The sequence below is a fragment of the Crinia signifera genome, chromosome 3, assembly GCF_055691185.1.
Source record: "Crinia signifera chromosome 3, ASM5569118v1, whole genome shotgun sequence".
NCBI classification, from domain to species: Eukaryota; Metazoa; Chordata; class Amphibia; order Anura; family Myobatrachidae; genus Crinia; species Crinia signifera.
In genome coordinates this window covers 66,474,623-66,488,720 of record NC_139219.1, presented here as the reverse complement: position 1 = coordinate 66,488,720, position 14,098 = coordinate 66,474,623, and the positions used below count along the sequence as shown (strand labels likewise).

At 48.8% G+C, this 14,098-nt stretch overlaps 1 protein-coding gene across 3 annotated transcripts in view; it reads left to right on the top strand.

The window, feature by feature from the left end:
• RIN2 (Ras and Rab interactor 2) overlaps nt 1-14,098 on the top strand; it is a 179,554-nt gene that overhangs the window by 110,163 nt on the left and 55,293 nt on the right. For all 3 annotated transcript variants that reach the window (XM_083175932.1, XM_083175933.1, XM_083175934.1), the window contains one exon: nt 12,227-12,413. In XM_083175932.1, the coding sequence (XP_083032058.1) occupies nt 12,227-12,413 (187 nt within the window). The remainder of the gene's footprint in view (nt 1-12,226; nt 12,414-14,098) is intronic.

Genomic DNA, 14,098 nt, shown 5'->3' with positions numbered 1-14,098 from the left:
CATGTGTAAGCAAAACACTGCCATATTCTGTCAGGGAGTGAAACTACATCTCTTTCACACATACAGAAACACATAGGCAATCACACATACAGAAACAAAGAGGCAATCACAAGGTAGCTGACTATTTTTTTTATTTATTTATTTACAGTTTCTTATATAGCGCAGCAGATTTCGTTGTGCTTTACATTGTTTCAAAACTTTTGCTGCGAGAGGGCTTAGCTATTAAAATAATATTGTTCTAACCGATGCATTTAATAAGTTAATTTTTGTGGCAATAGAAATGTCCTTTGGTTCCAGGGGCCTTTTTTTCAGAGATGCACAGACAGCTGTGGCACAACCTTTAGGACTTGTGATGTTGGCTGTAGCAGCTATCTGTTGACCATTGATATTTGAACCCAGATATTTAAAGGAATTCACATGTTCGATGTTTTCATCTAGGATTAGCTGTTCCATATTTATTTGTAAGCCAGGCTTTGCAGCATTTGTGTCGAGCTTATTTAGGATGATTTGGACAACTTGCCTGTTTTTCGGTAGGAAGACAATATAATCGGCATCGACTAGAGACCTGATTCTGGTTCATTGCACCAGCAAATTCTCTCTCTAATGGACAAAACAAAGGGTGAAGAACCTCATATTTGGGGCAGACATTTGTCAATGCTTTGTTTAAAACAATGTTTTGATTATTTTAGTAAGTGGAACGTTTTAACCCCTTTACCACTGATTTTATTTTGGTTTATTCCAATACCAGCAAATAAAGGAGCACAACCCATGTGCTCCAGGACAAACCATGTTTCAGTGCTACAAGTGCAAATGCATTTCACTTTTAATTTGCACATTTGCATGTAACACAGAAGGGGTTAAACATTAACTGCAAACATATGAGAGAGAAAGGAAATATTGTATTTGACAAGTAAGCATTTCCAGAAATAGGGACAAACGTCTCATTTCATCTGTATATGTCCAACAATAACTTGTGGCTTTTCTATGCAGCTACATCTGCAAAATATGAACAGATGTTTAGCACAGGTGTATTTTCTTTAAAAACAGCTTTCATACCCTCTGGACGAGTTTCTTTATATAGATTTTTTTATTGGCATCCACAAACAGTAACAGAAAGTAAAACATAAATTGACAACAAATCCAAGATTTGCAAAGTACAAGAAAATGAGGGGGAAGGGGAGAGAGAACGGTATTAGTAGAAACCAAAAACTTGGTAACTGGTCTGAACGAGGCTTCAAGTGCAAACGCACAATGTCTAGGTCGACATGGACAAAAAGTTGACACAAGCAGTAGGTTAAAATGGCAGTGGTTGATAGGTGGAAAGGTTACCATGAGTTTTTCACATTTTTTAAAAACAATTTGAATTTTTTTCATAGTTCACTATCCATGTGGACTCCGAATTTGTAAGGTAAATTGTGCCGAGTGCAGCAGTTCTGGTAATCCATCGATGATTTATAGTCATCGATGGTTTACTGCTGACATAGAAAAATGTACTATTGATGGCAGAGAACCAGATGTTTTTTTCCATCGTTGGCAAATAATAACCTGATACTTTTGTGGGATTTTATTTTTTTATAAGGTGCTGGGACATTGAGCATAGCTCTGCCCCCTACACCGATGAAACCCCGCCCAATAGCTCTGATTGGCTGGCACCCTAGTTAATAATAAAGCAGGAATGACCATTGGTGGAGGAAATGGGGGGTGGGGGGGGAGGTCTGCATTTTTAGAATAGAAGAAAACAATTTGGATTATACTACATGTGATATTTGCACTAAACGTCAGCATTTCAAAGCTGCCAATTGCCAGCAATTTTGCAGCTACAATCGAAAACCGCAATAATATTCAAGACAAAAGCAGGTAATATTGTTGCCATTTTCAAATCTGTGGGCAAAGCCACCTACATTAATTGCATTTTCAAAGTAAATATAATCCCATGTTTTTTTAAAAGTTTCTCAGGAGTTATGTAATATTTTCCATATGTTAGGCTGACCAGAATCCAGGGCCATCCCTAGGGGGTGGAGTGTGGAGGAAAGGGGGGGGGGGGGGGGGGTGTTTGCTATGTGACATCTGGATGGGTGGGTTGTGGAATGAAGGTGAGGGGATACACCAGAGCTGGTGGGTTGTGGAATGGTTGTGTGTGTGTGTGTGTGTGTGTGTGTGTGTGTGTGTGTGTGTTTGGTTTTCCTGGATGTTTTTTAAAATGTTACTTGATTTTTTTTTAACATTTAACAAAAAATGCAAAACGCAAGCACTGTTGTATGCATATTTATTCTTAGTAGTTAAATTAGGTACAGTATATGTAGTTAATTACAGGTAACAGTAAAGGGTAACAAAAAAAACGCTGTTAGTGAGTTTTTATGGTTATGCAGCGTTTAGATATGTCTGACAGTTTCCAGGAGGGGTCAGGGAACTAATGAGGGATATTTGAGAGTATGTATTATGGACCAGTATGGGCAGCAAAGTGTCATATAATCTGTAATACATACTGGCAGCGTCTGAGGGGAGGTACATTTATATATTTAACACATGTTGTTAACTGCATGAGTAGAAGAATAAATCCATTCATGATCATATTGGTATTCTTACAGTATGTGCATTTACGTTGCAATGTGCTAATTCGAGAACTTGGAGGACTTAAACTCTTTTGATTTCAGTGTGTCTGATTGGCATTAAAAATAAACAATAACTATTATATCAAACCTATTTAAAAATAACATGTCGTTTGCCTGCATTTGGACTTGACTTGTGGTTTACAATGATGTGTTAAATGTTAAAAAAGAGTAGCAGTGATTTCCTCTCATTACCTTTTATGATCAATAGAGGGAGACAGAGAGCAATATAACAAGTGTTGATATTAAGACAATGTAGTTTAAAATAAATGGTATTATTATTATCATCATAATTGTTATCCTTTATATAGCACCAATAGGGATCCACAGCACCCAATTACAGAGTGCATACACAAATAAGCAAAACAAGAGTTACAGTTCCAGACAGTATAGGACAAGTAACGCATATTTCCCAAATGTCCCGATGTTACAAATAGCAAAAGTCAACTTTTAAGCAAATTTGACAGTTTGAAGTTCTCAACAGGTGAAACATACTATGTGTAGGTCATATAAAGTCTCTCCGGTCTGTAAAAAGTAGATTTCAGCATTCAGATCTACCCTATAACCATACTGTTTTTTGTTATCACTGTTTTTTGAGCCGACATGTGCCGTCAGGCGGTATTCCATGCCCTACCGTCCACTAGGGCGTGGTGGGAGAATAAAATAGTGCCCGAAGCATTGCGAGCGAAGCACAGGAAAATGCTGTGTCTCAGCATTTTCTTGTGTCTCCCAGCTTCCTCCTATGTTTAGCTGCCTCCTCCATTGCCTCTCAGCCTCCCCCTGTGGCTCAGCTTTCTCCTGTGTCTCTCACCCTCCCTCTGTGCCTCTCAGCCTTCCCCTGTTTATCAGTCTCCTACATCTGTGTATCAGCCTCCAGCAGCCAACGCCTCTGCCTTTCAGCCTCCCCATGTGTCTCTCTGCCTTTCCTTCCTCCTCTGTCTATCAGATTCTACCATGCCTCCTGGGTGCCATAGTCAAATGCACAGATTCTCTGTGTGGTGTGTGGCTCTCCCTTCTGGGTTACCCTATCTGACTACATCACGGAAACTGGAAATGGGGACACAGGAACAGAGTCTGTTTTGGATGCTGGGTGTGTCACTGACCCTTTGCCCACTATAGTTACATCTCGGGGTCTGGGCTTTGGGTAAAGTAACCAGGATTTTTGTAAGATTACTTGTGACATATAGGCCCCTCCCTCTCTCATGTTTAAAATGGTTTTATTTGGTTTGGTTTATATAAACCACAACATATTTTTCTATATTTGAAATTCTAAGTTCCTATAGATTGTAAGCTTGTGAGCAGGGCCCTCCTACCTTTTGACTGTCTGTAAATACCCTGTTTGTGTCACTGTCTCCTTTTGTAAAGTGCAACGGAATATGCTACGCTATATAAGAAACTGTTAATAAATAAATAATAAGTTGAAAATGAATCAATAAAGTTGCAATATAATAAGTAATATGTGCAGTTACCTTATACAAACCCAAACTGTAATCTACAATTATACCCCTTTCAGACAGAAAACGAAATTACCGGGTGAAGCAGTTCTAACCAGTAATTTCGTGAATAACACGGGTCCTTTTTCTGTGTGAAAGGGCACACGTGTCATAAATCCCGTGTCTCTGACCCTGGAATTGACCAGGGTCGAGGACACTGGACTTAAGACCCGTGTTGACCCTTTCCCTTAATCAGCAAATTACCGGGTAGAAATTTCCAACCCGGTAATTTGTTCTTCTGTGTGAAGGGGGGTCAGGCTGCTCCCTGCAAAATGATACGGCATTTGAAATGCTGTGTATTTGCCGGGATTTTCAGACTTTTCTGTGTGAAAGGGGTATAAGTGTTTTATTCTAAAAAGAATAGCATCCTTGTACCATATCTGTCAGTACATATAAAAAAATATTATTCTGTAATGCATGGATTAAGTAATAAAAAGATATACACTTATAAAAGCCTTAATTGATTCAAACATAGTATTTAAATAAACCAAGTCAACACTGCTATGTATCACCGTAGTGATTCATGACATAAAACTGCTATATTCCTTTATGAGCAAGACTGAAGTGCCTCTTAAGTACAAAGGAAAGCTCCTTGTGCGGTCTTAGATAAGACTAACTTGTCACTGTCACATAGTTCACATTACATTGAAGCTCTGATAAAGTGGTACTCTGCCAGTATGATGTGGTACTCTTCCAAACAGCACAACACTTAAAAGACCCGGGGCCAGATGTACTAAGCTTCAAAAAGTGATAAATTGGAGAGTGATAAACAGCCACCCAATCAGCTCCTACCTGCCATGTCACAGACTGTGTTTTTTCACTTTATCACTTTTGAAGCTTAGTGCATCTGGTCTAGAAAGCACCAATGTTTGTGTCGTTGCCAAATGATTTTGTTTAAACTCACCATCGGGTATCCCTTTGGTCCCACCTGCTGTTGATACACTTAAATATATAACTTATATAACCTTATCGAACAAACTTATCCTAAAATAAAGACACGACACAAGTGCTGGCGTTTCAAAACAGAATGTCAAATTTATTTGACAAATTAAACTAAGACTATGAATGGTGGCGGCGCCAAAGAACGGTCATTATAGGAAGGAGGGGGTTAAAGATCACTAAGTCATACATACAACGCTGGATGACCACTCTCCCTGGTCAACCACCAGGCCTGGTGTTGACGGCCATCCCCCGGGCAGAAGCGTGGCCCATGACAATCGTTGTCGAGGGAGAGTGTACCCCACTACCTACACACACACAGAGTTCTTAAAGCATGACCGTTCTTTACCGCCACAGCCAGGCCCTAGGCCGCAGCCACCGCCACCACTAATAAAACGCTCAGCACCGTGTCGCTAACCAGGCAAAGATGTTGCCTAAAAACAAAGCCATACCCTCTGGGCTCAAATGCACGCCGTCGCTCCTGTATAGCTCAGGGCGCTGGAAGCTGATGGCATTGTGCCAAATGACACCCCCGCCATTAGCTAACAGGTATCTCGCCACCATAGAGTTCACCTTCTTGCGTGAACGCTCTATGCTGGTGCATGATCTCGCTGTCCTCCATACTATCCTGGATATCATGGAGGACCACACCAACATACATGAAGGCAAAACCTGGGCGATGATGTGAAGGTCCCGGACAATCATGGAGCGCAGTTCCAGGACGGATCCCTGTCCAAGGTCATTCCCGCCAAGGTGAAATATAATGACCTCCGGGACCCCAAACTGCTTAACGGCACTGATCATTTGGGCCTGCAGTGAACACCACCTCATGCCCCTCACTCCTAACCACCTAACCTCCCCAGCTTGCGGAAACATGCATACATCAGAGGCGATTTTTGCCTGCGAGGCCCAATAGACAAACGAATGGCCCAACATCCACACGGACTTAACGTCCCGTCGATCTGAAATATGCATACAAGAGGTTAGTTAGTTGGAGGAAAACTCATCATTGCAATCACACGCTGAACAGGTTATGAAGATAGGGAGGAGGAAAAACCGTGGCCGACCAGCTCTTGAGGCACAAAACACACCGCCCGGAGTAAACTACCAAGTACGCCATGCCAGATTGTAATTATAGCCAAATTGTGCCCCCGGGCGAATGCGAAAACACACCTCAAGGCCCCCACTGGAAGTTGGCGAGCGCTTATGCGTCCAGTCGACCATGGTGATCAGTGATAGATAGAGATGGCCGAATGTACCTTCGGAATGCTGCAGAGCGCCATCGACCCAGAGATTGAATCTCTGCGTCGGAGCGGCCCTCCGCAGCCGCCGAGGTAGCAGCCCCGATCCGGAAGGAATGCGACCCAAATTCCTTCGGATCAAGGCCTATGGCCTCCAGCGCCCGTCCCAAGACGTGCCCAAATTGGTATTTGGTGAGAGGCGACCCGTCCTCATGCATCAACCAAGCACCAGGCAGATCCGGGCGTGCCTGCGTCAAGGCCGTGGCCAGCGCCACAGGGCACGCCCCCTCCACCGTACATGGGAGCAGGGACAGCCATCTCCCCCTACCAGCCTGGTCTGTCTTGGATCGTCGCAGGTGACAAAGCACCGAATCCTCCTGGACCACTAAATCATCCACGGACAAAGGTGAAGGAGCCCGTTTCGACGGAGCCACCAGCTCTCCAACCCTGAAGGCCCCGTGATACGCCATTGCAAACGCCGTTCGGAACAAAAGGACCTCGTAGGCAGGCCAACAAATGTCCCCTAGGGCGTCCAGCAAGGCTGGTAGCAAGGACATATCAATCGGGCGTCTCCGGTCTGGGGGCGCCGGCGAGGCCCTCCGCCAGCCGCGTAATGCTCTCGACACCAAAAACGACCGGGACGGGTCCGCCCTACCCTGCAAGGCAGAAAAGAAAGACACCCCTGCCAGTATCCTGCGCACGGAGGCGACAGAACGACCTAAGGAGTATAAACTCCATACGAAGGCCACCATGGCCGCATTAGGTGTCTTACCTGCTTGAGGGGCAGACAGCCGAAACTGTTCCCACTCCTGCCAACCTGCCCGATAGCATTGCAGCGTAGTGGGCGCAATAGCCCGCATGGCTAGCCCCTCCATTCCGGCTTGATCATCTGCCAAACATAAGAGGGACAACATTCACCAACGGGAGCAGCATGAGGTGCCAGGGCCCGGAACTTGGCCCAGTCAGCCCTGGACAAGGCGTCCGCCACGGAGTTATCCATCCCGGGAATATGCCTTGCCACGAAGTGCACATTCAGCAGTAAACATCTTAAAACCAGCCGCGCTAAGAGGCGAACCACTGGAAGGGAGGAGGAACCCTGGCGGTTGATAGCGTGCACTACTCCCAAGTTATCGCACCAGAAAACAATGCTAGCATTGCGCAGCCTATCGCCCCATATCTCCAAAGCTACCACTATGGGGAGCAGCTCGAGGAGCAACAAGTTTTTAGCGAGGCCCTCGGTGACCCACTCCGGAGGCCATGGTGCGGCGCACCATGACCCGTCCAGGAATGCTCCAAAACCCACCCCTCCCGCGGCATCAGTAAACAACTGCAGTTGGTGATTGTCGCAGGGGGGGGGAGGCCATATGAGGACCCCATTAAACTGCTCTAAGAAGGCCAGCCACACTCGCAGGTCCCTCTTCAGCTCGGCTGAGAGCCGTATGAAGTGTAAGGGATGCCTGACCCCAGAGACAGATCTCTCAAGTTTTCTACAGAAAACCCGTCCCATGGGAATCACCCTGCACGCAAAATGTAGCAGACCCAACAAAGACTGCATTTGGCGCAGCTGCAGCTTACCTGTGGAGAGCGCGAGGGATATTGCCGCCCTCAGACGAGCCAGTTTGTCCAGGGGCAGCCTGCAGCATCCTGCAATGGTGTCGATCTCGATGCCCAAGAAGGAAAGGCAGGAAACCGGCCCCTCCGTCTTGTCAGCTGCCACCGGTACCCCTAGATACTGGAACAGGCCCTGCATGTATGCGAGCAAAGTTCCACAGCGTGATGATTCCGCGGGGCCCACACACAGGAAATCATCCAGGTAGTGGGCCACCCCGGACTCCCCTGATCCCGTAACAACGCACCAGTGCAAAAAGCTACTGAAACGTTCGAAGAAGGCACAGGAGATCGAGCAGCCCATGGGCAAGCACCTGTCCACATAAAAGCCTGTGGGGAGGCGAAAGCCCATGAACCGAAACGACTCCGGGTGCAGGGGAAGGAGGCGAAAGGCCGACTCGATGTCAATCTTTGCCAGCAGTGCACCAGGGCCAAAACCCCGAACCATTGTTAAAGCCTGTTCGAAAGACTGGTACCGAACCCGGCACAATTCTTCGGGGATGGCGTCATTCACCGAACTGCCCACAGGATGGGACAGGTGTTGAATGAGCCGATACTTGCCAGGGGCCTTCTTGGGAACCACTCCCACTGGTGATAAAACTAAATTGGCCACTGGGGGGAACTGGAAAGGACCTATCATCCTACCCAGTGAAACCACCTTAGCAACTTTATCCAAGACCACCCCGGGCATCTGTATGGCAGATTTTAAATTTCGGGGTGACGAGGTCGACACCTCCCCGTCAATGGGAAGGCGGAAACCCACGTCAAATCCCGACCGCAAGAAGGAAGCCTCCTCCTCTTGGGGGTATGCCGCCAGCCAACTGGCCATGCGGTCGAGCCTAACTGGGGAAGGGGCCTTAGTGAGGGTGTCCACCTGCCGCTTGCGCAGCTGGTGGGCCTCCCTGCTTTCCTTTTTTGCATTCCTTAGCCGTGTGGGGGCCCCAACACTTAGTGCAGCAATGCTTGTACTTGCATCTCGCCCCCAGGTAACAGCCCGCCCCGTTATATCCGTAGCAGCGACCAGCGGAAGGTCCCCCGGCCCCCCCTCCTGCGCGAAAGGGCGTCGCGGCTTTCTTTGGAGGAGGGGTGGGGGCCACGGTCGGTGGAGCTGCGGGTTTTGGGCCCATCCAAATCTCCACATCCTTGCAGCCTAGGTTCATGATTGCTAGCCCTGACTGTTTCCTTCTGAAACTCTCGTCATAGGATCGCCATGTCGAGTCCCCATCAGTAAGGAACATAGCATGAATCATGTGCATGTAACGCACCATATTCATGTGTTCCTGGGGCCTAGTTTCCAGGTAACAGGCGGCAAACATGAAGAGGCCCGCTTGCCACCGGTGGTAGGTGCAAAAGGCCTCCTCCCCAATCCCCCCTTTTCGCGTTGCTGCGCGATAATCCTTTTCATCCTGTGCTGTCATCTTAAAGAAATTCACATATTTCCCGTCTCTAATTCGCTCCTGCACACTGCGTCTCAGGCCTCTAAGCACAGCGGTATTCTCGCACTGCACCACTTGACCTCTAGGGTATAAGGGGGACCCTGAGCTACCACTGGAGCTGGAATGGCGGTGACGTCGCCCATGACGACGCCAACGTCTCCGTGATTTACGTCCACCCTCTTCCCCGGACGTCTCTGAGGCCGAACGCCCCGAGGCTGAGGAGGAGGTGCGGGAGTCCCTACGCCTGCGCCGTTTGCTCTTCTTTTTTGACCCACCTGAAGTGTCATCCCGAGGCACGAGGCTCAACTCCAAAGGTCCACCGTGGGCAGGAGCATCCGTGGAGGCTGGCCGGACAGCTGCAGCCGTGGATGTGGAAGCTTCTGGAGCTTGAGTGACACCTGCTCCCATCGATGCTTGGGCCGACGTGGTGGGCAACACGGGCAGAGGAGGTGGGGATGCCACAGGGGAAGACGCCACATTTTGAGACTGCCCCAAGAAAGATGACAGTAGCGCCAGGAACTGCCGCGCATCCTCCCCCTCCATAGGGGCTCGGGGGCCCGGGGTTGCCTGGGCTACCGATGGGGCCCCGCTAGTGGGGACCACTGAGAGCCCACCTTCTGTGTGCTGTTGAGGGATCCTCCTAGCCCCCTGCAATAAGCGCCTCCTAGCCAGTCGCAAAGGGGCTAAAGCTGCCATTCTCCCTGTCCTGGTGGGGGTGGCAGTGGGGGCACTCAATGCACTAACTGTACGTGCAGGAAGTGTGACTGGGGGCTGGCTGTATCTCCCCCCAGGCTGCGTTGGTCTATTTGCTCGCCTGGGGACGCTGGGAGCGTCCCTAGCCCTTATACTGGGCCTGCCCCTTGTCTGCTGTGGCGGGGGAGCGCTGGGAGCAGCAGGAGCGACCAGGCCTGAATCAGGCCCCGCTTGGCGGGTGCCTGACCTGGTCGCCACCCGTCGCATTGATGCCCCACGCGGGTTGCGGGTGTCCTGCCCGCGCCCGCGACTACTAGCACCACGGGCGCTACCCCTGCCCGACCCCCCTGTAACAGGAGAGGCCGCGGCGCTGCGGCCGCGGCCTCTCCTCGCGTGTGACGCGGTCGGATGCCCGGCCGCGTCATCCACCTGCGCCCCGGCCGGGAACGCTACTGCTCCACGGGCGCTACGCCTGCCCGACCCCCCTGCTGCCGGAGAGGCAGCGGCGCCACGGCCGCGGCCTCCCCTCGCGTGTGACGCGGCCGGACGCCCGGCCGCGTCATCCACTCGCGCCCCAGCCGGCTCATCGCGCCCACGTGCGCCAGCCATCGCCGGTCCCCGCCGCGACCCCCCCCGGGCCACAGGACCCGGAGAGACCTCGGAGCCGGACACAGCGTGCCTCCTGCACGCGAGCGCAGATTCCGCCAGGCGGGCAGGCAGCCTTGAGACCCTGGAAGGACGGGGCATGCTAGCAGCGCAAGGTAGGCAAATATAGACAGAAGGGGGACAGAGTATGTCTATAAATAGATAAGAAAAGAGAGGATTAAACAGCTAGTAATTTTGAGAAAAAACCTGACTCAGAGGAGAAGCTGCACTGGAGGTCTTGCCTGGTCAGCAGCTTCTTGGACAGGGGCAGATCACTCTTAAGGCCCCCATACATTAGGCCGACTTGTCCTTAGGACAAGTCGGACCCAATTCTCCTGTGAGCCGCCCGGCAGCTCCCCGGGAGGCTCACATAAAATTTGGCACTTGATGAGCCAGATTTTACATGTGATAAATCGCATGCGATTTATCACATGTAAAACAAATGGGGAGCTGCAGGGCGGTGAGGAGCAGTGGGGCGGGCAGCGGCAGTAGTGGGGGCGGGCGTCGGCAGTAGTGGGGGCGGGCGTCGGCAGTAGTGGGGGCGGGCGGCAGCTCACAAAAGTTCCCGGCGGGTGATGCTTACCTGGCCGGCATGCTGTGGTCTCAAATACAGTAGTAGCGCTGCCGCTGCGGGACGCACAGCGGCGGCTATTCGATTTTCAAAATAGCTGTCAAATGACCGGCCGTTCTGTGATTGGCTGAGAGAGCTCTCAGAGCTCAGAGCTCTCAGCCAATCACAGAACGGCCGGTCATTTGACAGCTATTTTGAAAATCTAATAGCCGCCGCTGTGCGTCCCGCAGCGGCAGCGCTACTACTGTATTTGAGACCACAGCATGCCGGCCAGGTAAGCATCACCCGCCGGGAACTTATTTGTGAGCTGCCGCCCGCCCCCACTACTGCCGCCGCCCGCCCCCACTACTGCCGCTGCTATCTGTGATCACAGCCGGCCAGGTCAGTGTGTCTGCCCGCCGTGCTCCCCCGCCCCCCGGTGTCTGCATGCATATGCCTGACAGGTGGGCAGGCATATGCATAGCATACAGGGAGGTCGGATGATCTTATGTGCTGACCGTCCGACCTCCCTGATCCGGTCCGATGCGCACGGGACCGCGCATCGGATCGGATCATACATCACACACCTGCGATTTTGGGGCGATTTCATCTGGTTATCGGCCCAAAGTGCCGAAATCGGATGAAATCGTCCCAAAATCGTATAGTGTATGGGGGCCTTAACAGCGTGATCCTTCCTACCCTGCTTAGACCCTCCCCCCTGTTCTGATAGGCCTTGTGCCCATCCTCATCAACATAGTCATGTGACCAACAGCAGAGTGTACCCTGTGAGAACCCTTAGTGGTTTATGTCCCTTCAGGCTTAATCAGCCTTCTGTGTTTCTATCTGGCAGTATTGCTACCTTTATGGCAAAAATACATAACATTAATATCCGTACTGTACATTACTGTAATATTAGATCAGCACGGCTGATCACGCCTGTATTGAGCATTGCATTAATTTACTGATACCAATAGAACATGTCATTTCATTTTTATTTTTTTTTATGTTATAGCATTGAAAAGGAAATGGAGAAAAATGTACTGGTTGAAAAAAAAGCTTTCCTTCGAGACTCCGGATACGAGAGCATCGCCTACAAGCCCAGCATCCTAGACAAGCTCCTCCACACTCACCCCGTCTGGCTTCAGCTAAGTCTGAATGATGACAAGGTTCTAGACATCCTGCAAGATCAGCCTCCCGCGGTACGTACATGTTGTGGAGGCACAGTAGGTAACAGGTGATGGCACCAGAGATTTGGGTTGCAGTGAAGGTATCCATTCTAGCATTTTTACTCACAGCCTGCACCACCAGATATTATACATTGAGACATTGTTGGCCTTTGTTGCTGCTCCATACAGTACAAGCAAGATCACAACACATGCAAACTATACATACATATGATTGCAACTTGCACGCTATGCTATCCAGCACCTGTTATTGCAAATGTTAACAATTTGGAAATACAATGGTACATTATGAGTTAGAATTCCCAGAGTACTGTATGACATTCCTGGCCCTCAGCAGCTGCAGCCCTGTGATTATCAGCTTGGTTATACTATTTATACGCAGCACAAATGTGTGGAGTGCACCCATCCGCTTCATAAACGCGACACCTTGGTGAATGTTGCTCAGTAAATGGCTGTTACGTTAGAGTTGGGTAATTATTATGCTGCTGAACCCCAGTCGAACCTGTAAGGCTACTAGGTTTTTGCGGCCTGAGATTGTGCTGAGCGTTTGAGGATAAAGTTGAGCTTGGCTCTGTTTGCTTTTGGAGTGCTGTGAATTGGGCTGGATTCCTGCCACACATTTCTTCTCTCAAGGAAATCTCCACCCTTTTGACAGAAAATGTTGCTGTAATATTGTTCCTACAGGCTCTGGTATACTATCCAGGAGTTTTGAGACATTTTCCTTTCCCACATGTTTAACCAATAAGTACCATATTGTCAGTTTTAAATCCTTTCATCCAAATGATAAATTAGTTTGTAATTTCAAAATGTAATATTGGACCTCTATTTATCTTTAAATGTATAAAGGTCCATACACACTGGGCAATGGGGATGATGGGGAAACTAGCTGGGCTGAAAATTGCTCATTGCATGCACACTGAGCGATTTTCACCCGTTTAAGCTATTTTTCCAGGCGTGGACAACTTTCCATTACAGGGCGCTAAGGAAAGACGTCCACCCCATCACTCATCTACTGGTTATACCAGAAGATGAGCGGCGGCTACCAGTGATGATCTGGTAGTGGGCATCAGTGCTCACAGCTCATCGCTGCCCTGTACACACTGAGTGGATTTTGAGCTGAAAGCAGCTCAAACGACAAAACTGAGCTGCTTTCAGCTCAAAATCGCCCAGTGTGTATGGGTCATAAGATATACAATCTGTCCAATTTAAAATAGATCATTCTTTTAGCCACAGTACAAGCTTTATATATAATTTTAAGGCATTGATTAGTTTGAATATATGTGATTACTTTAATTCCAGATCATCTTCAGTATGTTCTTGCAATTGTAATCATCCAGTTAGTGGCAGTAGTATACAGTGGCTATCCTATTAGCCACAATCGTGCCACTTTTTCAGGCATTTTATTTCATATGCTTAAGGTGCCCATACACAGGGCGAGATGTACTAAGCCTTGAAAAGTGTTAAAATGGAGAGTGAAAACCCATCAACCAATCAGCTCCTACCTATCATTTTTCAAACACAACCTTGAGTACGGCAGTTAAGAGCTGATTGGCTGGTGGTTCATCACTTTCCATTTTATCACTTTTGAAGCTTAGTACATGTGGCCCCTTGTGCGATGAACTCCGTGCTTTTAGTACTAGATTGCATAGCATCATTACAAAAAGCATACAATGTGCTACAGCACCGTGCTTTATGTACTA